Source organism: Columba livia, chromosome 1 (genome assembly GCF_036013475.1).
Source record: "Columba livia isolate bColLiv1 breed racing homer chromosome 1, bColLiv1.pat.W.v2, whole genome shotgun sequence".
NCBI lineage: Eukaryota > Metazoa > Chordata > Aves > Columbiformes > Columbidae > Columba > Columba livia.
This window is the reverse complement of record NC_088602.1, coordinates 55,898,754-55,923,888: the sequence shown is the minus strand read 5'-3', so window position 1 is coordinate 55,923,888 and position 25,135 is coordinate 55,898,754. Positions and strand designations below refer to the sequence as shown.

General features: G+C 41.0%; 1 protein-coding gene across 16 annotated transcripts in view; it reads right to left on the bottom strand.

Moving 5' to 3' along the window:
- MBNL2 (muscleblind like splicing regulator 2) overlaps window positions 1–25,135 on the bottom strand; it is a 112,516-nt gene that overhangs the window by 67,574 nt on the left and 19,807 nt on the right. For 14 of the 16 annotated variants that reach the window (XM_065057159.1, XM_065057210.1, XM_065057191.1 and 11 more), the window contains exon 2: window positions 6,425–7,232. In XM_065057159.1, coding sequence (XP_064913231.1) covers window positions 6,425–6,598 — 174 coding nt within the window. In that variant the 5' untranslated portion in view covers window positions 6,599–7,232. Of the gene's footprint in view, window positions 1–6,424; window positions 7,235–25,135 lie in introns of those variants that run through there. The other 2 variants (XM_065057217.1, XM_065057270.1) reach the window with 1 other exon arrangement.

Genomic DNA, 25,135 nt, shown 5'->3' with positions numbered 1-25,135 from the left:
TTTAACAATGAGGGTGGTGAAACACTGGCCTAGGCTGCCCAGAGAGGTGGTAGATGCCCCATCCCTGGAGACATTCAGGTCCAGGCTGGACAGGGGCTCTGAGCAACCTGACCTAGTTGAAGATGCCCCTGCTCATTGCTGGGGGTTGGACTAGATGACCTTTGAAGATCCCTTCCAACCTAAACTATTCTATGATTACAAGACACAGGAAAGCTTCTGCCAGGTGGTATTCTCGAGCTACTTGGAATTGGACTTTTTAAAAGAAAAAACAGAGGTGGGTGAAAAAGAAGGGTTTGACCAGACTCGCTGCATTGCAGGAAGATGGAGATCTGGATTCTGCATCCCTCCCACCCTGGAAGATTTTGGCCTGCAACTTCCACATTCCCAGAGCCTATAGCTACTGAAACGGGCAACCTGTTCCCCTGTCTTACTGTAATTATGCCACTGTGCAGCAAAGCACGCAAGATCCATGGGTCCGGAACAAATATGCCATTCTGTCACCCAGAGTTTTCCCATTTCAGTCATTCTTCCCTACCCACTGTAGGCACAGCCCTTGAACTCGCCTTGCCTTTGAACAGTGTCACACCACATAACTGGGTGATGGGCAGAAATTCAGCCAACTGGGACACTATAAGCACCCATTTAAATGCTTTCTAGTCTACACAAAACTAGCCAATCCCCTCTGCCTATATTGTACATCTACAGTCTGTCCAGACTGCCTCACCTGCCAAGTGAGAGCAGGTATCAGCTACTTCAAAGTGTGAGAGGATCCCAACTCCTTGACCTTTGTAGAATACCAAGGACTTGATGTTTGTGAAACATTTAGAGACCTACAAAAGAATGGCAGGAAGGCAACTGACTACTTACTGCAGCCTAACTGAGCTCACTCTCTTACTAACAGCCTGCTCACTTTACAAATTTATTTTTTTTTTCTTTTTCTAAATAAATCTCAAGCCATCTTTAACAGATGCTTTTCAGTTCCAGATATTTCACCAAAGTGGATGCTCCTAAAATTTCTTTTCTTCTTCCTGGAACCCTTTTAAACTTGGTAAACACGTCTCTGTGTACAGTCTTCAATTACCTTTTATTCTGTGGTGCCAAATGACACCAGATAGGCATATTCTTAAAAGGCTTTCAGGAAAATGCAAATTAACAGTCCACAGTAGTCTGCTGGCTCAATAAACAGAACAATTCCAAGTGTTTAGACACTAGTAAATAGATTCAAAAAATACAGAAAATAAATCTGTAGCCCTAAGGAAGCTTTCATTTTATTGTTAACAGCATAAAACTTGCAATGACAGTATCTTCAAGATACCTCCCCTGTAATCTGTATCAGCTCAGGCAACACATCCTTTTAGTAGCTGACCTGCAGAAAGTGTATAAATCTGAGCTGAGAAATAACACCATAATTTAAACCCCAGACTTGACTGCAAACATGAGAGTCAATTCCCAGCAAAATGCCTATGATCATATTTTGTTATCTGCCAAGCTCTTCCCCTCTCTACCTCCTAGATGTCACCATTCATTTCAATGTTGTATTTTTGTAATTCCAGCTCAAATACAGCAAAGCGTTATGTGTTCTTGTCCGTAGACATCATATTATATATTAGTATTCCTTTGAAAGGTTTTTGTTCTTTCCTACTAGCAGGACAGGGAAGCCTTGAAAACAGGTTTGCTTATAGTGTCCACCTTGAAGGACTCCAAGTGTGATATATGAAGTGTTATATATCCAAGTTCTTCACTTTTAAATTAAGCTACTTGAACCCAGCGGGAAGTATGAAAGTATAAACAGAGCAGTTCCCGCAATTCAAACTTCCCAGTTGGACAGGCATCTTCACAGACCCTTCCCACTGCACAAACACTGCAGCATCCAAAGAGGAGACTGAAAGGGCTCAAAAAAGTCTTCGGGAGGGTTTAAGGCAGCAGACAAGGCTCCAGCTCTGGAAGTGCTTCCTCAGCATCCTCCATCTTCCTGGCCATCAGCGGGCCCTGTGCCTCGCCATGGAAGTACGCTTTCCGTCACCTCAGGCACGGTCAAACAGACGAGCTCAGAGACACTTTCATCCTCAAATAAAACTCACCAGGGCCAGTTGCCTGGTACAGTTTTGGGTATTTCCATGTGGCCGCACCAGCTGGCCAAGTCGCAGAGGACTTCTGCTGGAGGGAGCCCCATTGCTGGAGGTGATGCTCTGACTGGCTAACAGGCGTGCATCTGTCTGACTGCTGCATCCATCAAGCATTGGGTGCATAGGAATGAACCATCTACACTCTCCTAACACCCCCAAAATGCCCTGTTTATGACAGAACAGGCTCTGTTCTTCACCAAAGAGCCGGAAACAAAAGCTGAGCCACATCTCAGAAGCCCATGCAGCAGAACCTGGCTTGAAATCAGCAACTCTCTGGCCTGAATCTGAACCAGGCTCATTAGTCTTCAGCTATTTCTGTCTAGCCTGAAGCATCTCACAGATGAAGGATATTCAGAGCCCAGACAGTTTTTAACAACTAACATTCTGGATCGCCAAAACTGTAATCAGTCCAACGGGATGTTGTTGCAACTTTCACTGGGTTTAAAGTCAATTTTTGCAAGGACGAGTATTCAAAGCCAAAACCCCCTTTTGAGTTAAAAGCAAACAACACCCATTTAATTCTGTCAACCTTTTACTGGCAACCAACAGACCTACAAATACACTTCTTTAATACAGGAAAATTCATATTCTGATGCAATCATGTTACTCCAGAAGCCTGGCTTAAGGCCACAGCACCATCACTGGCCGAGGTGACCCAGCACTCTGCTGGTAACACACAGCCCCTCTCCCTTGTGTCAGCAGCAAATACAGCAACTTAGTTTTAACCACAATCAATTTCCCAAGCTGGTGCACCACACAGCCACAAAGACAGCAGTGGGAACACAAAGGAGGATGTGGCATGGCATAGAGGCGGGTCCCTGGTTGGGATTACTTCCTTCAGCCCCAATACCAGCTTTTGTTAGCTTAGAACAACCCTGAAGGCTACAGGCATGTCAGCATGAAGATGCTTCTGGTCACACCATCACAGGATGGTTGAAACTGGAAGGGACCTCTTGACATCATCTAATCAAACACCCTTCTCAGGCAGGGCCACCTAGAACCAACTGCCCAAGGCCCACGTCCAGACGGCTTTTGAATATCACCAAGGATGGAGAACCCACAACCTCCCTGGGCAACCTGTGCCAGCACTTGGCCACCCTCACAGTGAAAAAAAGTGTTTCCTGATATTCAGAGGGAACCTCCTGTGTTTCAGCTTGTGCCCATTGCCTCTGGTCCTGTCCCTGGGCACCACTGAGCAGAGCCTGGCTCCGTCTTCTTTGCACCCTCCCTTCAGGTATTTTTGTACATTGATGAGATCCCCCTGAGCCTTCTCTGCTCCAGGCTGAACTGTCCCAGCTCTCTCAGCTTTTCCTTGTAACATGCTCCAGACCCTTCATCATCTTTCTGGCCCTTTGCTGGACTCTCTTCAGTAGTTCCATACTGGTGCTTTGGTAGTCTGAACCAGCTGGTAGGCACTTGTACCATGCTCCTTGTCTATCCTGAAAATCCAGAAAGAAGGTGGCATGCAGGAGAGAGCACATCCTCTCCCCGAACAGGGGCTCTTCTGATCCATCAGCAGGTAAAGGAGAGCCTGTCTCAAGAGCGCTGTATGTTGTATTGGACTGACTTCTGAGGGAGCAGCTGTAACTACCAGGCATCACCTAAATGTAACACATACCTCAATCTGAGCCTAAAAAAAAAAAAAAAAAATCTGTGTTTTCTCTGGGTAGGAAAATGTTTATTCAAAGAGACTCAATGTACTCACCATAATTTATTTTTACAGCAGGTACACGGAACCAAGACAGTTAAAATGCTAAGTCTCCAAAGCTCTAGATATTATGTAAATAAACTCTAAATAATTGCCTGCATTAAAGTGTGGTTCAGTGTTCAGCAAGAAAAACAGCTCTTGTTTTTTTTAATTAAATTCTGATTGTATCTATAATTCTAGACTGTTCTGTTTATTTACATGAAACATTATCCTGCTTGTTGAGTGCCAAAGCAGTATTCTGAAACTGTATGATTAACACCAGCTATTTCTGAAAGCTACAAATCAAATAGATTTATGGGACTAATGACATAAGTCCTTCAACCAGCAGCATATGCAAACTGAGCTCACCGGGAACATTCTTGCCCTACCTACGGCAATTTACAAACTTCTGAATAACGAAGGAAATGGACGCAAGGACTCCAGTTGGCATAGCCAAGAGCCATGGACTTGCAAGGATCCCTAAAAGCTTTATAAGCACCAAGAGGTCAGACAGCTCACCCAAAAGCTCGGCTCAGACTTGCACTCAGCCACAAGGAGCTGCAGCAATTGAAGACCTTGTTGTCCCGTTATCAGATCTGCTGCCTGCAGCAGCGTCGGTGGGAAGAAACTCGTACCTCCGCCTTCACTGCTTCAGGCTACAGTTTGGTTTCTTGGTACAAACGCATCTCTACTGCCAATTTACCACAACAGACTCAACTAGAAAACACAAGACAAGAGGCCCATGTGCCTGCTCCCTTGGGCAGCAGCATCGCTTCAGCCCCTAGATCCAGCCAGGCTGAAGCAAACTGGCCCCTCGGAGCAGATGCCTGCTAGGACAAATCACACCTGCTTGCTTTGACTACATTTTTTACATGGCATTGGACTTCTCTCCACTGAGCAATGATGCTGCCTGTCAGTAAGCTAGCCACTGCGATCCCTCAGGATTTCTCTTTATGGTGTTATTAGCTTAGGCTATGACTCCAGTTTTGATTCACAAGCGATTACTATGCCTGCACAAAAGTCTCTGGCTAAAATAACTGGCACCTCCGCTGCAAGCACCCTGCACTGCCAGGGAAAGCGATGCTGGGCACGTCGCCGCTTCGGCTGGGGTGCTGCAGCGGCAGCAGCTCTTATGTTGCAAACCCACTGTCCTGTAAGCCTGGAAGTGACTGAGCCCTGCCACCAGCCACCCTGCCACCACCCCAAGGCTTTACAATGGTTAAAACTATATTTAAAAACCAACCAAACAAAGCCACAACAACAACCAAAAACCACAAAAAAACCTGCAGACTCTAGTCTGCCTGTTTAAAAAAAAAATAAAATCCCATTGGCAGGCAACCAATACACAAGAACATCTACAAAGAAGCTGTTACAGTTTATCGTGCAGTAATCCATGGATTAAGGTCATTAATAGCACTCAATGACATACTGCCATGACTACAAAGGTGCTGTTCTGGCTTGTAGGATATATAGAATGAAAACACCTCACAAACATTTACACTGAGTTAGTTTCTTCTGAATCTTCAAAAGAGGAGAAGAAACAAGAAAACCCAGAAGAAAGATAACTAGCACAATATCTTGCACTGCACAAAAAAAAAAAAAAAATAATGAAAATAAATTAACATTTTCAAATAACACTGAATTTGCTCTTCATTTACACTGATGTTTTCACAGTAACAGAGTTCTTGGTGAGTAACCAATATTTTTGTCTACAGAGCTAAATTTAAAAAGCAAGCCAAGACATTTTTCCATGCCCAAAAGACACGGCCACAACTAAAACTTTCAAAACAAGATCCAAAATGCTCAATTTTGCCCTTTCATTGTTTATATGAAATAAGCTGTTTCCTTCTGTTGACATGAGAACACAAATGTATCATCACAGAAAACACTGTGTACTCCCCAAATCCCACAGGGTCATTAATCTTCTTTTATGCAGTACACGAAGTATTTTCACAGAACTTTTAAAGTAGTTTTCTAAAGCATGCCTGATGTCATTAGCAAGTCAGAAGAAGCTGACGGCCTAACAACATAATTGCTAAATAGTATCCAAAGGAGAGAATCCTTTCACTCTGTTCTAAATTTATGCTACTGTCTGCACTACCCATACACGTAATAATCAATGATATTAATTTATCTGAGAGTCCCCAATACCAAGGCCAAACAACCCATTGTGTCAAAATTGAAGTAATGTACAGGTTTTTCTCGCTTCTGTTGATTTAAACGAAAGAATATGCATACTTTCCATATGATTTTTTTCATTAGGACTCTGGTAATGGCCTAGTACTGTCCCACCATGTATTTTCATTTGCTATGGAACAATGATAATTCATAACATATACTCGGGAGAACACAATTGTCTCACCAGCTGTAAGCAATCATATGCAATTTTTGTAAACAACATATTGACTCTGGAAAAGGAAATCCCTGGAAAGGAAACTTCAAAGCTTCATTAAATAAAAGTTATGACAAATATAATTTGTATTAATAGATACATCTTACCAAAAAGAAATAACTTTCCGATTTACCTGGTTTAGTTGTAAGTCATCATTTCACATTTTACTTTCAGTACAATGTACTAGCATTTTTACTATACGTGCAATTTTTTCCTTACCTTTAAGGAATCAAAGCAGGCAATAACTCTTCCATTTTCAACCTGGCAACTTTTAGGGGGGTGTGCAAATTTGCATTCTTCATCAGAGCGCGAGCAAGTTCCTCTCTGAAATTGCCTGCACACTTCTAACGTTAGCCATTTTGTATCTCTTACAGGAGCAACATTCAAAGCCATGATGAAAAGCTGATTTTGAACTTGCTGTCAAGTGAGTTACGACAAAGAAATTCCCAAAAATAATGACGAATGAGAGAATAAAAAAAAAAAAAAATCAATTCCAATTGAAAAAAGTTAAAAAAAAAAAAAAGCGGGGGATGATTAACAATGTCCAATGCACACAAAGCAGAATAAACAGAGAAAGTTCACCAGCAAGCAGTCACTCATCAATCATTAAGTCCCGCTGGTAGACTTTTGGCTGGGAAAAACCATGCTCAGTCGCATTTCTGTCTGTAAAACACGTGGGCCTGGTGATTGTATCACGGGTGCAGCAGTTTTACGCCAAGATCCTTCAGTGCAATGGCACTCTTCGATAGAATGTTAATTCTCTGACGGTCACTTGCTGGTATTGATCACACACAAAAAGCAACGCAGTCATTTGTTCATGTCCCAAGAATAAGAACAGTTCTTCTTCCTCTTTTCCTGCTTTCAGTTTCCCATCAACTAATTGGCAAATGGAGACGGCTGAGGTATCTTCCACCAGGTGTGAGGTGAAGGCAAAGTCTGGCTGGCAAAGACGGGATTTTGAGAACACGGGTGTAGCAGTCCTCGCTCATAAAAGTGACTTGACAAAGGCACTTCTTACGTCACTGACCTGACAAAACAAATACAGTATCAGTTCACATGCAACTCATTCAAACCAACATTACGAAACCGATCATCCCTCTTTATCAGATATTATAAACATATTGCCAATGCTTGCTTGGTTTTCTTTTTTTCCAAACAAAATTCAGCCTCCTTTATGAAGTAACCAGTTGAAACACGTATTGCAGTAATATTCTAGGCAGCAGTCCAGAAGTTGGGAATGATTTAAATAGACGAATGTGGCAGACACAATAATTAGTTAGGCGTGCTGGTTGTGAAACAATTCAATCTAATGTGCTTAGTCTCCAAAACAATATACAAGAACCCGTTTCCACTAATTTATCATTGGGTATTTTTGATTGTGCTACTGCATTATAAGTTCTTACTTGTTATTTGTTCCTCCTTAGACATGAGGATGGTTGTATTCTGTGCAGATTGTTTGTGTCTCCCTCTCAAGGATGTGGAATTGTCACTCTAAATTTACAAGGAGAAAACCTCTTCCATATCCAGAAAATAGAGTTAGTTTTCCAGTTAAGCTAAAGCCTGTTTCATAAAGGCTTCATGAAAGGGTTCATCGCTAAGACATCCTCTAATGAGTTCTTTCTAATATGAAGCAGTCCTTATCTAAATTTTCCTTTGATTAAATTAGCTTTCATGTATTTTTACAAATGGTCTAGCGTCAAAATCTAAGACTTAAATACAGAACTTAAGCTACATGAGGCCTATAAAATACCTAGGATATTTTCTAGATAAGTGGATCTGAATATCAAAGGGTTAGATATTATAAATATTTTTTAAGAAATGACTTTATTGACTTTATATGCAGATGGTAAAACCATGAGCATGATGTTTATTCAGCTTCAAAGGAACACAACTCTCACTTTGCAGATACCAGCCAGAAACAGTTGATGGATTATTTTTATGCAAGAATAAAGCAAGGGGGAAGGAATGGAATAAGTAAGGTTTTAAAATGCGTCAATAAAAATAGCTCTAAAAACACTGTCAGCTTTCCCATGCCAGAATAATTACCATTTTGTGCTTGGATTCATCTGACTTAATTGAAGTCAGCATTGTTAGTAATGTGAGTAAGAATTACTCATACACAGTTTCAGGAACAGATCCCAATTCTGACTTCCAAGTCTTCACATCAAAAGGCTTTTCTATTACTTAGTAATGCTACCAGAAAGAGTTTTACTACGTGACTGATACCTACACCAAAATTTGCTACGGCTATTAATAGCGTGAATAAAGGTAATGCAATGCTAATTACTCAAAAACTCAGTTTTAAGTCCAACATGCAGTAAGATGGGTCTGGATGATACTTAGCTAGCTTTTCCATAGTCATAAAGAATAATAAGTTCCGAGATAATTAGTACATTTTTAAATAATTCTACACAACTGTAGTATCGCAGAGCACATGAATTAAATATTCATCAAATCAAATATTCTATCAATGTTGTCCCACAGCATCAATGAAGAGCGAGGTTAAGCTGAAAACATACAAAGAGGTGAGGAAATACTCCTAACCGATGAAAAGGAAAGAGAGGGGGAAAGACAAGGAGAGCCTTTCTACAAGAGCTTGTTGAGCTGATAGCTTGTTGGGCTGATGATTTAGCTGGATAAATGTAAAAGAGGAAATATCCCCCAGAGAGCCACGCATTCCACTTCAGAAATGTCAGTAACGGTTTTCAGTAATACGTATAGGAGACAGATAGAAAATTTGGGAAAAAGGGTAAATGTTACACCGCACACTGCTGAAAGTCACAAGTAGTAATACTCTGCTGGGCTGCACACTACTAAAACCAACTAAAAGCTGTTTCTCAAGTAGCAGGCGTTAGGACTGAAGAAAACCAGACACTGCACATGGCAGTAAAGCAAACAGTACACGTTATGTAAATGGCAGTAGCCATGGTTTTAAAAAAACGTGCACAACAGAATCACACACGAGATTAGTGAGATTGCAGAAAGAATTAATACCAAAAAAGTGTTTGAGGGATAGAGGAGGAGTGAAGTCCAGCATCATCCTATTTCCTACCTTCTTACTACAGGAACATCTTCTAATGAAAGGGAAGCATGAACAGTTTGTCTCAGAAATCCATGTGTTGTCAAAAATAACACTATTATCTGATTTCTCAAGAGGTCTTGAGTGCTTCAGCAGTTTTTCCTGGTGCAGACTTAGGAGAGGGAGAGAGACAAGACCTTTCTGAAGGAGGCCAGGCCCTCAGTAGAAGGCAGGTGCAAACATGATGGGGATAGAAGAATTTGCAGTGCTCCATCTGTAGCACTTCCATGGTCTGTGTGTCCATGGCCACATCCTTCACTAGGAAGGTGAAAGAAGAGATGCCACCAGGAAAGCCTGAACACGAGAGGGAAGCAATACGAGAAGCCAAAGATAACTCTCAATATAATAAGTATAAAAGGACTAATTTCGTTTCGTTGTTTTTTACAACTACTGCTATTTATTTTCAGGCTCTCATACACTTGGATCAATGGAATTGATCAAGAATACACATCTATAAATACGGTTTTTCATATCCTAAGCGGCATAAATTCATGGACAAGTATTTGTAAAAACTATTTAGCTTCAGGTCCTGCTATTCAGATAAGCATCACTTCACTTTTTCAGAAAGCTAGCAAGGCATGGAGGATTAGGTGGCTTTTGCCAATCTCATGTTCTCCTGAGAGAGCAGGAAAGAGCCTGTGTTAGGCTCCAGATCTTCATTCTGTTCTAAATCACAAAATAATTTCTCCTTTTCCAAGTGAAAAAAAAACCCAAAACACCAAACAAACAAACAAAACAAAACATATAAAGGGTGAGTGCCATGAGGATGGAGCCAGGCTCTTCTCGGTGGCCAACAATGATAGGACAAGGGGTAATGGGATCAAGCTGGAACACAAGAGGTTCCGCTTAAATTTGAGAAAAAACTTCTTCTCAGTGAGGGTGACAGAGCACTGGAACAGGCTGCCCAGGGAGGTTGTGGAGTCTCCTTCTCTGGAGACATTCAAACCCGCCTGGACATGTTCCTGTGCGACCTCACCTAGGCATTCCTGCTCCAGCAGGGGGATTGGACTAGATGATCTTTTGAGGTCCCTTCCAATCCCAAACATACTGTGATACTGTGAAAACAAACAAACAAAAACAAAACAAACAAACAAAAAAAATCAGGTTAAAAAAATAAATCCTTTTAATTACTAAACAAGGCAAAGCCCACAGGCACTAGGAGCCCCCAGAACAGGTTCTCATCCTGAGGAACAGTAGGCAGCCAGCATCTTTAGGAGTTGTGAGTGAGCACAAAGCCCTGCCACAAACCAGCTGATCTCTCAGCTGGAAAGTAGGAGCTCTTGCTATATGCAAAATACAGGCTGCCCTGGTACAGTACTTTTACTTATCAGATAGATTATGTGGCAATGGATTAAGTAGTATCTGCCTAATGGGGAACCTGAGGCTTCCTGGACATGTTGTATTCATGCTTCAGTAGGTAACGTGTTATAATGAGCAAAGGCTCCATCTTCAAGAAGTCAGCTCTGAAGGTGATAACTCTAGTAAAGAAGCAGAATCCTCTACATGGTCCCAACATAGAGTTTTAATGGAACCATTAAGTTAACTCAAAAGGCATTAAAAGTTTTTTCATTTTACTCTTAGAGAATTAAGACCTCCATATTACTCCTCACATTTTAGAATCTTCACTAAGACATGTCAAGACTGGGGCTGAACTCGTTGCTCCTACTGTCAAAGTTTATCAATGCGATCCATATATTTCTTCTATCTATATATACCAGAAACTCAAGAAAAGTCAGAAAACCCTCAGTTGTACCTAAGAGGGACTGCAGTTTAAGGTATACAAACTCATCTTTCCCAGCAAGCTAGAAGAGATGTGCTAAATATACATAGCTTTACAAGTCTGACCATTTACAATGGTCTGTTTTAAAAAATAAGGAATTAAAAAAAAAAAAAAAAAAAAAAAGATCCAAAGACTCATTATACTGTGGAAGCAGGATGTTCCTCCTTTAGGTCACTAGCAGGGCAGAAACCTTTTGACTGTCAAAATAGATTGCTGCCCAAATTTAGTTAAACACCTGAAATCAAGTGGGAGAAAACTCACCTTCAGGACCTGCCTGCAGTCACCAAAACTGGCCTGCTGGACACTCTAATGCCAAGAGAATGTCTTGAGAACCTAGTTTTCAAACCCAGCATGTGTATATTACAACTCTTCAGAGAGAGACTGTTAGCTGAGCCAAACGTGGGAACATTTTCAAGAGGACTAAAGTCGCATCTCTAATCCCAGGGAAATGGTCGTGACCAATTTTAAGCCCTTGAGCCAAAACAGGTTGCTGCTACAACTTTTATACGTTTACACGTAAACAAAAATTCATGTTGCTTACTTCTTAAATTCGCTTCAAGAATGTTTCAACAAAGAAACAAAATAATGACCCTGCAGCACACACCAGACACATAGAATTGGAGGTTGAAATTTTAAGCTCTGTCTGGAAGTTGTAAGCAGAGAAAACAGGCTCTCTACCCTTAGACACAGTTAACCATAAGTATCACTGGCTTCATGCTCCACAGTACAAGTTCACGAACCAGCAACATCTTAATCATGTATTACCTTAACTCAGATTCTCAGGACATTCCTATTTGTCCAACAACAAACTAATTTATAAGAAATAATACCCTTGGTTCAGCCACTCCCTTCAACCTGGACTTACTAGTTTTAAGTGAGTAATTTCACCTGGGATAAGTAATGTGGGACAAAATACAACCATTCCTGGATGTCCCAGGACATTCGATGACATTCAAAGACAAGGATTAACCAATGTGTCCCAATCTACAGATAACATCTTCAGGCTCCTGACAAACCTCGTGTTCCTTCAAAAAGCTGCCACTCCTTCAGCAGCTGACCACATTTGCAAAGGAAACTCGCTTTGCAGTTCACTATGTTTATTGCCAAAACCTAGTAAAAAGACTCCCTGTTTAAGTCTAATATGTAGGGATCCTTCTATAACCAGATCAAGTTAAGCATCTCGAACATTCACAATGGAAATACAGACACTGGAAGACCGACAACTACTGAGCCCCACCCTTAAGGCCAGGAAAAGGCATCCAGATCCCACTAAGCCGTACCTCTTGTTTGCAGCTGCACGGTGGACTCCACTTTCAAAGCACTCAGGACACAGCCACACATTTAGGAGATGCTGCAGGTGCTTTATCCCAAGAGATGGTGGGACTTTGCTTCAGCTTTTCAACTAAATCTCACTGTTCTATTTTTTTTATGTCCTTCTTTGTTCCCCCCATTGTTTGTGCTTTAAATAGCATTCAAGGCCTCCAAACCGAAGAGAAGCTCTGCACCAAAGGACCGCCACGACCCCACGAGCACACTCCAGCATCGCTTTCAATTCCAGCTCCCTGCCATTTCCTTGACTCCCTCGCACTGTTTTCTCTTGCCCTCTCTCAGGCTTCCTGCTGAGGAAAAGCAAGGCTGCAGCTTAATCCTCAGCTAAAGCTGGATCTGTGATGATCTGCCTCTCCAGGTGCAGAATAAAGCCAACACAGCAGCCATGCACCCCACCTGCGGCAGGTCCAGCTCCCCGTTGCAAGCGTCTGCAATTACGAGGCCGTGTCCCATGGGAAACGCTCCCTGTCCCTGGAAAGCGAGGCTGACTCTCAGTCATCACACGCTAATTTAAGCCTCACTGTGCAAAACCTCCCGCTCACCAATGGAGAGAGGATCTTATTTCAAAAGATGCTAACGAGAATGAAAAGTAAAAAAAAAAAAAAAGAAAAAGTAATTTTACAGAAAAATAATATGACAGTCGGTACGCTTTTTAATCATATTTGAATAAATTACATTCTTAAAGAGATTTTCCTTTGGCTTTTCTCACTCCATCAGCCCACCAGATTAGGAAACAGGACCACAAAGTGATGCGAAAGCACAAGAGGTATCATTCATCAGTGAGTACTATGCCAGCTTCATATTCTCCTCCTCAACCAATTTCTAACATTCATATTTTTGATATGCAACCTAATACTAGATATCTAGTAAGACTAGACAACATATGGTGGAGTGTAATAATGTCTTTGCATAGTTCAGTAAAATTACAGCATTAAAACCAGCATCAGGCTTCTGGCTCTTCTCTGAACTGCTGTGAAGTCACAAAAAATAACATCTCTATATTCAAGAAACAAGAGAAAATAAGACAGACTTCCATGAAACATCATCCAGTCTTTGATGGAAAATACAGATGGAAAATCTTTCTGCCACCTTAATGTTTTATGAAAAAAACGTTAAATTACAGTAGAACACAATGAATGCATTTTCTTCCACAAATTTCAAATGAAACTTGTAAAGATTTATTTAATCATTTCAAGAGTTTTTCCACTTCGTTAAGAATGTTAAACAGCTTCTATTTTGCAGCAAGCAAACCAGTATTGCTCAAATGAAGAACAAACCAGAACTGCCCTATCAGAGAAGCAGCCCTCTGGTTTGGCCAAGCAGCCAGGAGCCAAAACCACTAAAATTCAAATTCCAGTTCCTTTATTAATTCAACCTGAACTCTGCCGAAGTCAAAACTGCCTTGAATTACAAAAGAACCATTATTTGGTTTATTTGCTTGACTTGGAGATAACTATTGCAACATCTCTCTTTGCCTGTTATACAACCAGAGATGAACACTTGTCAACTGTAATTCAGATGAAAGCCTCACCCATAGTCAATTCCAACTGTTTTAGTTAAGCCAGCAGAAGTCCGGGGACAGGCTGGAAAACACCAGACTGTTTTATTTAAACTGAGCATGACCTCTAAGTATCAATTTTGCTAAACGAGCCATATTCTCCTTGTCAAGATCACTAATGTGCAAGGTTCAGGCTTTTTAGTATGCCCCATGCTATTTACAGTACGGCAATGAGCTTCTTATTAAAACCCGCCAGTTCACTTTGAAGCTGGCTTTACAATATAATAACGTTAATGTCCTTTGTCCCCGGGGAAGCAGGTGAGGAGGAACGTGTGGCATTGACTGCAAAACAACAGACACAGCCTGGGACCTTTTCAGCAATCCACTGTACTACTTTGCTAATGGACCATGAAATATTTCTGCTGAACTTTAAGTCTGTAGATGGCTGGAGCACACAAGAGTATTTTCTAACATCAAAGTGCTCCGAAGTCATGCTGATCAAACTAATGCTCATTATGCTCCAGTTAAGATGCAATTGCAGAAAACAGTTTTTCTTCTAGCAAACTTTTTTTTGTGATAATGATATCTGTCCCAATCCACTTAACCTTCACCTCCCCTCTCAGAGTTTGTAACTTAAACACTTCTTTCTAAGTCAAAAAAAAGCGCCTGGTTTCATCCTCTAGGTGTGTGAATTTCATAGACAAAATTCTGTTCCCACCTGGACAAGGTGGCAAAAGCAAGTTCTGTTTCTGTGCCTCTGCAAGCGGAGTTAATCATCCCCGGCAGCAATGACGTTATCACTTGGCCTCTTGTGAACACAAGTGTTTTGCTTTTGGCAGAGAGCACCACGTAATAGCTATTAATCAAACCAAATTCTGCAGAGAGGGGTACCCTAGTGCATTAGGACCTTCTACTCACACCTGGCTGCAGACAGGCATTGTATTTATTTTTTTTTGCCTGATTGTAAAAATATTTATAGAAAAGTGTGCTTATGTACTGTGAAATTTTTATAGACTGGCATGGAGGGAACACATGATCAAATAACTGTTCTCACCTGCCAAAGGACCGATAACATGCTGTTACACAGGAGCACAATTTAAAAGAGCTCAGGCTGTTGTCGATTTTCTATTTTTCCTACTCCAATTTTACACTAAGCCCAGAAGGCAGAACTCTTACCCATGTACTTGTTTATGTGAAAAACAGCACCCCTCTGCATCGAAAGACAAGGACAAGTCTGAATAAACCAAGGACTCCGTGTAAATTAAGATATGTTGAACTCGCAAGCAGAAAATACGTTTAAGACAGCCAATAGTGTTATTAATAATATATTCCTACAAATTACCGAGCTCTAGGAAGTTGCATGGCACATCCAAACAAAGCTCTGGAGGCGACGGCAGCAAGAGGGCCAACTAATGCTATTAACTCTGACTGTCTCTTAAGCACTAAACCTGTTCTGCTGAACAGATTGCCTGCACCAAACCCAAGCAGCATCACTGTTCTGAGATAAAATACATGCATTTCTGTGCCTTTTTCTCCATTTGCATTTTACCTGAGAGCAGGATACCAAAGCACACAAGGATGACTTTAGCGGGTCACCCAAAAAGTCCATTTCACCCCATATCCAGTCTCCAACTGTGGCTGACACCAGTTGTCTACAGCAGAGTGCATAACTAGGGCAGGCAGAGTGTGATAATTCCCGTGAATCTTTTCCCAGCAACCTGTGACTGATGTCTTTGTATTTAATAGGTCTCGCTGGATTTTTCTTCCATGGATTTGCCCATTGCCTTTCTTGAACACTCCTCTGTCAAGAAGTGTCTTTCATCATCATGTGTGTGGAAAGGAAGATACCAAGAGGGAGCCTGACTGGTTGTCACACTTGCTGACAAAAGCCTGGACTCTCAGGAAAGGAACAGGGATATGGAAGGGAATACGCCAGGACTTTGGAGATTTACAAAAATGTGAAAACATCAAATGGAGCTGGGGAGTAAGAAGACTGACTACAAAAAACCCTTAAGTAAATCTTTGTCTTTTTATTACCCCCAAATGGGTTGAACTAGGAAAGAGGACGTGACTTTTCCTTCCAATTAAAGCAGAGCTTGGAGAAAAGCACTTTTAAAACCCAGCAGAAGAGGAAGGAACACCAAGATCCCTTCTTCTGCACCCCAAACTGCATCCCGTAGGAGCGTTCCCAGAAGCAATGCTTTCTTAGCAATACAATGAAGCAGGAGGAACACCCAAGACCATGCCCAAAGGAGCCCAAGTGAGGCACTGCCACCACATTCTGCCAGACCCCGAGCGTTTCACAACCATCTCAAATACATTTTGGAAGCAACAACTCATCACAATGGGAAAACGCTTCCAACAGGGAAAAGCAAAAACCCCAATAGTGTCTTTACTTATCAGCCAGTTGCCCAAGCAAGCCTTCATCAGCGCCCATTTTATCACAACGGTGCAATTCCCCTTTCCCTCGTCATTAGTAGTGTGCATGTAACACACAACAACAGTTTTATTTACTTCCAAAACTACAGAAATTCTTATGAAGAAGAACAGATGCAAGTATTTTATATCTTACATATCTCTTGGGACATACTGCAAAGCCAGATTGTCTATGTTGGAATACTTCATATCTTACAGCAGTCAAAAAGATAGAACAGCAACCTAACTTTAAAGTCACCTATGGAATAGCAGATTGTTATTCAAATACCTTCAAAGGCAATTCAATTTTTTTTAATAACGTTTTTATGCCAACATTCAGATAGCAGATGCTTTATATAACAGAAGATGAAATCTTCCACCAAAAGTCACTTTTCAAAGACGCTTCCCAGTCCAGGAGAAACCAGTAATGGGTTTTTTTTTGGCATGGCCCTAGAGAAAATAAATAAGTAGTATTCAACAGGTTATTGGACTCTTCTGAAGGCAGGTTGCTGTTTTGTATTTTGAACAGAGAGATTGCTTCCTGCCTGATTATATTTGGTCCTCCAAGAAAATATCTAATCAAGCTCAATGTGAAGATGACAGTAAAAGACTTTCTATTGAAAATTCATGCCATTTATTTGTCCACAAAACCAAACCAAAACAAAACAAAAAAAACCTCAAGAACCAAAATTTACAAGTTCAGAGGCTACCTGTGTTGTGTTTGACAATAAATAATGGAAATTTATTCTTCCTGGAATAAAATAAATTTGCATTTAGTGAACCATTATTCTGTGGTCAATAGGTATCATGAGTTCAGAAAAATAATGCTTTTCCTCTATAATTGTTTTGGAACTGGGGGCAGAGAAACAAGACGAGCTTTTCTCAGAGTATTTGCAAGTACTGCTGAATTTCTGTTTTCCTGGAAATCTTGAAAACTTCTATTTAATCCTGAGGCAAATAATGGAGTTAAAACTGGAAACAGTGTACAGTAACTGTCTGCAGATACTGCCTACCCGAGCAAACTTCTTTGTTTTTTTCTAATCTCTAGGATGATGAATTTTGGGTTTGATGTGCAGTACTGCTACTGACCTTCCTTTTTGCTTGAGTGCTGATTAAGAAGCACTGACCCAATAAAAATGGGTCCTATCGATCTGTTGTTTTAATTTGTGTAACGCATCTCCCTCAGTCCAAAAAGCTCGCCACCCTTTGCCACTTGAAGAAAGTTACTTTTTAACCCAGTTTTATTTTAGAAAAGAAACTTTGTTTTTTTTTAAATAAGTAACAGCAGACGAAGTACTTAGAACAACAGACAGAGCGGATACACAAACTCGGAAAGTTTAATGGTCTACAGTACGGACATCAGATGAGTTCATACTTGTTTTTCTGCCATGTGCGTAGCTCAGTTGTATGCAAAAGTAACAGGGGACGTAAAATTACATTCCCATTTCTGGAAGGGAAATAAAACAACCCCAGCGTGTTGTAACAGCCGCTTTAATGTACAGACCCTTCCTCTTCATTTCTGTTAGCTTAAAAAGTTGAAAAGGAAATGGATTCAAGCAGCAATACTGACTGGTTAGGCAGCGTTAGTCCAGCACTCCTAGGTCCCAGAGTCAGGCATGTCCCTGCCTTAAGTAAGAAAGTGTCTTAATATTTAAATGACAATCCCTCTCTATTTTAATTCAGCTATTTAATATGGAAAGAGAGCAACAGGAAAAAGTCTTTCCTACTCTCCCTAGGTCTTGTTGAAAACCTTCCTGAAGAAGTTTTTCAGCATCTCAATGCCTCCTTAGGCTGGAAGGTGAAAATACTGGGGGAAAACCAGAAGTATTTTAGCAGTGTTGAAACAACTCCACATCGACACTTTGTTTTCATAGGGTTAACTCATTTTATCATAATATAAGTATCATGGATGAGGACAGAGTTATTCAGGAATACCTTGTAAATTGTGTTTCAACAGGGAAGCTGAGAGTGTTCTGCTTACACTGCGGTGGAAAATTTGGACTGGTTAAAACAAGCCTCGACAGTTTTGTCCTTTTCAAAGGTTTAATTCATTTGTTGTATTTCAAGCTTAGTCCCAAGTGGGCATTTAAAGCCACATTTTGTTTTGCACTGTATGATTTGTATTGCCTTGCACCACTTCTGTGTTAAGTCGTAACTCAAAAACTTCCTTTAATCCTGCATAAATCTCACCTAGATAGCGCTATTTTTGAAAGACAGTGTCAAATTTTCTGCGTTTCAAAGCCAAAGAGCACAAAAATATTTTTGATTTGGTCAAATAAATAACAGCGACAACATTCAGAGATAAAAAATTGCCCATTTATAAACATAAAAAGTGGGCTGCTGCTGTTACTCTTGCACACACTTCTATTCCACAGAACAACTTCGCAAAAGTGTCTTACCAGATTTCTGTGCGCGATGGGCCTCATCTTAAAGCAATATTTGCTTAGCTTGTAAATAAGAGGTTTTATATTTTCTAACCTCCAGCCTATGTACACACACTGGCCCCTGAGGCTTGATAGGACTTCTTTCCATTTCATGCAACATTTCCAGGACAAAGCAAGTGGGAAAAAAAAAAAACACAACAACAACAAAAAAACAGACCAGAAACAAACAAACAAATTAACCAACTCTTTCCCAGTCAAAATGATGCCCTCCAGTAATCCTCTGCAACTCTACAGGCTGCAAAGTATACGTTACCAATATTTGGTGTACACAGAGATATGCACTTTATTACAAAGCATAGACTCTAGAAATCCTGAAAACCTACTTGAAATGCCCTTATCCACATTTGTCTCATCATCTGAAATAGTAACCATGGTACCACTTTATAGCAACCGAACAGAACTGCCTGCCCACTACCAAAAAGAGCATTATTATATTCTGAAAAGACAGAAAAGGGAGAGACAGAAAGATGCAGTGGTATTCTAGTTCTGTGTTTGGAGGATTTCTTATGAACAGAGTTCACACAATTTACATACTAAGAGGGTTTGAGTTGGTATGGTTTTTTGTTTGTTTGGTGTTTTGTTTTATTTGGGTTTTTGTCTGTTTTTAAATTTAATTCTTATGGTTCTGTAAGGTCGGATGGAAATCCAAAATTTAAGGTCCAAGGTTTTTTCTGGCTTCATTAATGCCAAATGTTCACCAGACAAACAAAGCCTGCCAGGAAAATTTTAAAGAACAATCTTGCTGATGCACAAGGCACAACACAATCTAAAATTCATTACTGCAGCACTGGAGTCTATAAAGGCAGACAAATAAAAAAGTTTAGTACTTTCAAATCAGAAAAGTAGAAACTTCCCTGCTGTTTCTAAAGTCCTCTTTCAGGGCAATCATTTTTACCTTCCAGGGAGCACTCAAAAGATGAAAGCGATCACATTTACCTTTCCCCTAAGTGAAGTCTGCTAACATTCTGGTGTCTGGAGGCCCAGAGGGTTGGGACACAGGTAGTTACCTTTATCAACACAGACCAATACTACTAAGTCTGTTTTAATTTCATTTCTCCGCAAGAAAAAAAAAGGACCACCTATATGGATTCCTACAACACGAATAAGCAAGTTAAAGGACCCACTACACAATCCTGCTGCAGTACAACTACCTCTCACCCATTTCGCTGGAAGCCTGAAAACATCAAATGCATTGTCACCTGCAAGTATGCTTACAAGGAATTGTCAGTTTTTATTAAAGAGTACAATTCTGATAACGGTAAGGAAGGGCTATAAAATGCAAATCCTAAAAGCTCAAAAATGTGCAAAATAAAAGCTAATGGAACATCTCACTTTTGTAAGATGGTGATTTTTCTGGCATGTAGTCCTCATGATGACATGAGTCTTACGGATGTTAAAATAAATGTAATTAAAAAGGGTAGCTAAAAGTGCTACTCATTTGCAGATGGCATGCTAGCTAATGTCAGAGACTGAGTTCAGGATCAACAAATCCTACAAAAGCCCCCAAACACAACAAACTCACATGGTTAAATATCATTCTTTTACTTCTAATAATCTGCTGTAATTTTCATAATACAGTTTATGAACAGTGTTGTCCTCCTCTGCTCTGCAAGACAACCATAAATAATAAAGGACAGTTTGTAGTTAACATTAATTTTTTGCAAAGTCATAGCTGAAGCCAATTGTGAGGAGTCACAAAAGGAAGTCATGATAATGAGTACACTGGGTGATAAAACGACACATGCTTAACATAAAGATAGGCAAAATAATGCAGATCAGGGGAAGAAAAAAAAATAGTACACACACAACACTAGGTCCAAACAAGACACTACTACAGAGGAAAGATCTTGTGGACATTACAGGCAATTTGACGAAAATTTCAGCAGAATAGTCAGCAGTTGATGGAGTATAAAGCAAGCAAACCATTTGGCAATATTAAAGGGAAACAGAAAAGAATTATGCTACTATGTACAGTCATGGAGCATGTAAGTCTTGAGTGATAAATCAAGTTTGGATCCCCCCCATCTCAAAGAGATTACCACAGAGCTGGAAAAAAGGGGGAGAACAGCAGCAGCACCATCAGTGCTATGGAAACACTTACATATGCAAAGAGACAACAGTGAGGCTTTTGACAACAGAGAGAATATGACATTCATACAGGCTGATGATGAGGACCACTAAAATTTGAGTAGGAGGCAAGGGACACTCCGTGAATTACCAACCGGGACACCATACAACAGTTGTCTTTGCACAGGGGAAACAGCAAGGGGATGAAGTTCAAATGGCAGGTGATTTACTGAAGGTCAAAAATATGAACAAGTTCAAAATAACTTTTCAATTTGAAAATCAGATTATTCGAACAGTCATCAGAATCACTTATGGCTACTAAATCCCATGTTTGAGAAGGAAAGATCCCCTCAGAAAGCCACTCAACCTTAGCAACTAACTTGAGTCACGCGCTAGCCAAGGCACGTACCCCTGTCCCCAGGTCACCCTTTTGCCTTCTCTGCCTCGGGATGACAGCCCTTGACAAGGAACCTCATCCTGCAGCCAGGGCTGGCTACAGATCCATAGGGGCACATTGATCTTCAAACTCTTCCATGAGAAACTCAACACTTTCATCTCCTATTTCAAACAGATTTCAGTGACAGCGGACTTGTACCACCTATCTTCAGGCACTTAAGTACGTCATTGGTGGCCAAAAAGCACAGTCTCCTTCATCGCCCTCATGTCAAAGGGGAGACAGGCACCTCCAAAGGACGATTCAGAACACGAAGGCACAGCTTTATCTCCTGAAGCCACCATGAAGCCACCAACCTAGTTGGACAGACACATGCCCACAAGGATTGGCAGATCACACGACCAACTGTGCCACCTGCTCTGCACTCCAGAGGGATGATTTACTGACTTGGGAAAGCAAAAAAAACCTCACAGAAACACGTGTTTGTTCTCAGGACACGCTCCCTTGCCCTTCAGTGGTTGTGTCCTACTCCTCAGGAGACTGGGGAAGAGAGAGGGAAACCAGAGAGAGTGAGAGGAGGGAGACTGGATCCCTCATGTCCTACAGAAGTATCCAACCACATCCTATGGCAGTGTTCAACCACTTGCAGTTTCACAAGTGAGGTCCAGGTCCAGGAGATGGATTTAGTTTGCAGTATTGCTCTCCATCTTGCACCCTAGTTACAGATGTCGCTTCTTACCACTTAGGACCTTTTACACCAAGGATTAAGCTACTGGCTTGTCCCCCTGCTGGCGTTTTCACTTCAAAGAGCTGCTACTGTGGATACCAAAGCCTTTGAAAGTGGCCTCACTGCAAAAAAGTCACAATCATTAAATGAGGTCTTTCAAAAAAAGGAAAAAAAAATAAAAGCACTGGCTTTATAAACACATCAGTGCAGCCACTTTCAAATCCTTTCATGCTTTCCTCATTGTGGCAAAGAAAATCTTAGGGGTTTTTTGGCTTCCCCCACCCTTTTAAAATTATGGCAGTAAAGCAATCCAGCCCCAAAGCGTGTCTCAGGATTAGCAGAGGGGGAGCAAACTACACAAGAGAACTGTAAAAACAAAAACAACAACAACAAAAAGAAACACGTGAAGAGAAAAGTTTTTAAAGACAAGTGCCAGAGCTCCAGGAGAGTGTCGCGCCGTGCTGCTGGCACGTGTTCAGCATGGCAATAAGGACTGCAGCACTGCAACCCCTCACACAAGCAGCCCACACACTGGTGTCCTCCTCTGCAAAAGCCTCTGACAGACAGAAATGCCATAACCAAACCAGGACACCAGGTCCCACTGCTTTTGGGCTGCAGGGCAAGGAGACGAAGGTGGGAAAGCCAGCGCTGGTCTCCTCACGGCAGTCAGAGGCTGCAGCTGGGGATGCTGTGCCATGGGTAAACACAGCTGTGAGGGAAATCATAGAATGGTTTGGTTTGGAAGTGACCTCAAAGATCATCTAGTCCAACCCCCCTGCCATGGGCAGTGACACCTTCCACTACACCAGGTTGCTCAAACCCTGGCCAACCCAGCCTGAACATTCCCAAGGGATGGGGCATCCACATCTTCCCTGGGCAGCCTGTCCCAGAGCCTCACCACCCTCATGGGGAAGAACTTCTTCCTTCTGTCATAAAACTGAGGCAATGCTAAAGTCCTGAATCATTAACCGGGCACAGAGGTACGCTCCTGCAGCGGCGGACCTGCCTGTCCCACCAGAGACACAGCCAGAGGTGTTTGTCGACAAACCAGTGGGGCTGCGGGTTTGAAATATCCATATAGCTGCTGATAACAGCACCACAGATGGTCAAAAAAGTGGGAAGGAGTATCCAAAAAAAAAAAAAAATAAATAAAATGGACTAAAACTAGGCTTTGATATCCTACAAAGCAGTCGTTACCCCCATCTTGATGTCAGGAGGATTTTCCCACTGAGAGATGCTGGAGGAGAGAGTTAAGGTATAAACCCAGCATGCTTAAACCCAGCAATGAAAATCCTCCTTTTGGAGGCCCGAAAATGAACAGAAATCTTGACATTTTGCAACTCAAAGCTAGTTTCAGACTAAGTTCAGTACGCTGCCCATAATATCTATAAAGTGCAAAAGTCATGACAGATTCAGGAGATTAGGAGGCGAGGGAAGCTGAGCCATTTGGTATACCTAAAGCATATATGACAGAGCACTAAAAAGAAAAAAATAAAAAAACCCACCACACACAAACAAGCAACAATAAAAACCAAAAAACACATAAAATCATCAGAAACCCAGGAAAAAAAAAAAGTATTCAGTATTCATAGGAGAGAATGCTGGAGGTTTATAAATAAATAAATAAATATTTGCTAGGCTTGTCTCCTAAAACCGATCATGCACGAAAAACCATACTGAAAAGTTGTCTTCAGAATTCACAAAAAGGAAAACAAACAAACAAAAAAACCCCACAAAACCCCAACACCATAGAGTTTCTAACAGTCCTAGCCTCCTTCCATAAAACTACAGAGGGAAAACATTTCTGTGTTTTTCCTTACCTGTATTCTCTAGTTCTCCCTATTGCCAGAGTTGCTGTACTCTCTGCAGGAGAGAAGACTTTATAGCACATGAACCTCCAGACCGACCTTGTCTCTATTTACAAGTGCAGCAACGTGCGACACCCAGACCTCTCTGAAATGCTGTTTATCATCCACTCAGAAACTGATAAAAAATTACTGATACAAAATAGAAAAAACTAATAGACTCTGATATGAACCATCTGTTGTATTTCCTGATCCATTTCTTTATGCAACAACTGTACCACTAAATCCCTCCTACTGTCTTTATTAGCTATTGTTTGTGTATTGCAAATATCACAAAAATGAAAAAGCGTATTTTTATGGCTGCGTGTATCTTACATACGTGTGTATGCGTTTGTGGACGCAGATCTAGGTAGAAAAATGCGAGCGGGGAGGGTGCGAGCATGCGTGTTTATCCCTTTCATTTATCAGAACTACAGCCGAGCTTTTCTCACTTGCAAAGTTTAAGGTACCACAAGCCCGCCAGGTCCTTTGCCAGACTTGCGGCTGCAGAAATCCCACAGGTCTCCCACAGAAGCAGCAAGTTGCACGCCCATGGTTCTCAACAGCTTTATTAATCATCACCAGCACAAAAAGTCCCCTACGTAATTAAGATTTCTTTGTGTCAGTTTTAAGGATTTTTGCATTTAATCTCCTGTTGGGTACGCTCTTCAATTTTCAAAGCCCCAATGTTTTCCCTTTTTAGTGTGCCCAAAATACTGAACTAAGAACTTAACATCGCCAGCATTGTCAGAGGCAGAGCTCAGTGTTTTAATGGCCTTATTTAAAAAAGAAAATGTTTTTTAAATGGGGAGATTAAGAAGTTGGCAGATTCTAGCAACAGGCTGCATGATTTCTTTTTCCTCACACACCTTCTACCCCAAATACAGCTGAAAAGTTTGTTTTTAAAAGGAGACTTTGGACTCCGTATATCAATAACCAACAACTGTCACTGAATTTGCTAATAACGTATAAGAAGATTAGTTTAATTAGTCAAGCAGTTAATACTACTATTATTTGAACTAGTATTCAGCACTGACACCCTTTTGAAATGAGTTTTGTTTTCCTCAGACTATAATTTCAGCGTGTTTACAGACTAGTTAACATCGTGCTGGTTCACACTAGGTAACCGTACCACATTGTATTAACCATATCCCATTAGCTTCCCGATCAAAGGCTGGAAAATGGTTTTAAAAAGAAAATACACACTAACAAATGCAAAAGCAAATGATTTTATTCTCTTTTGCTACAATTTTGTAACAGCCATGTGGTTTTATTCATTAAAAAAGGGGGAAAGAAATAATTTTGTTTTTAAAAAAATAGTGTTTCTTCCCTGAAAGAGGAAAAAAAATCCTC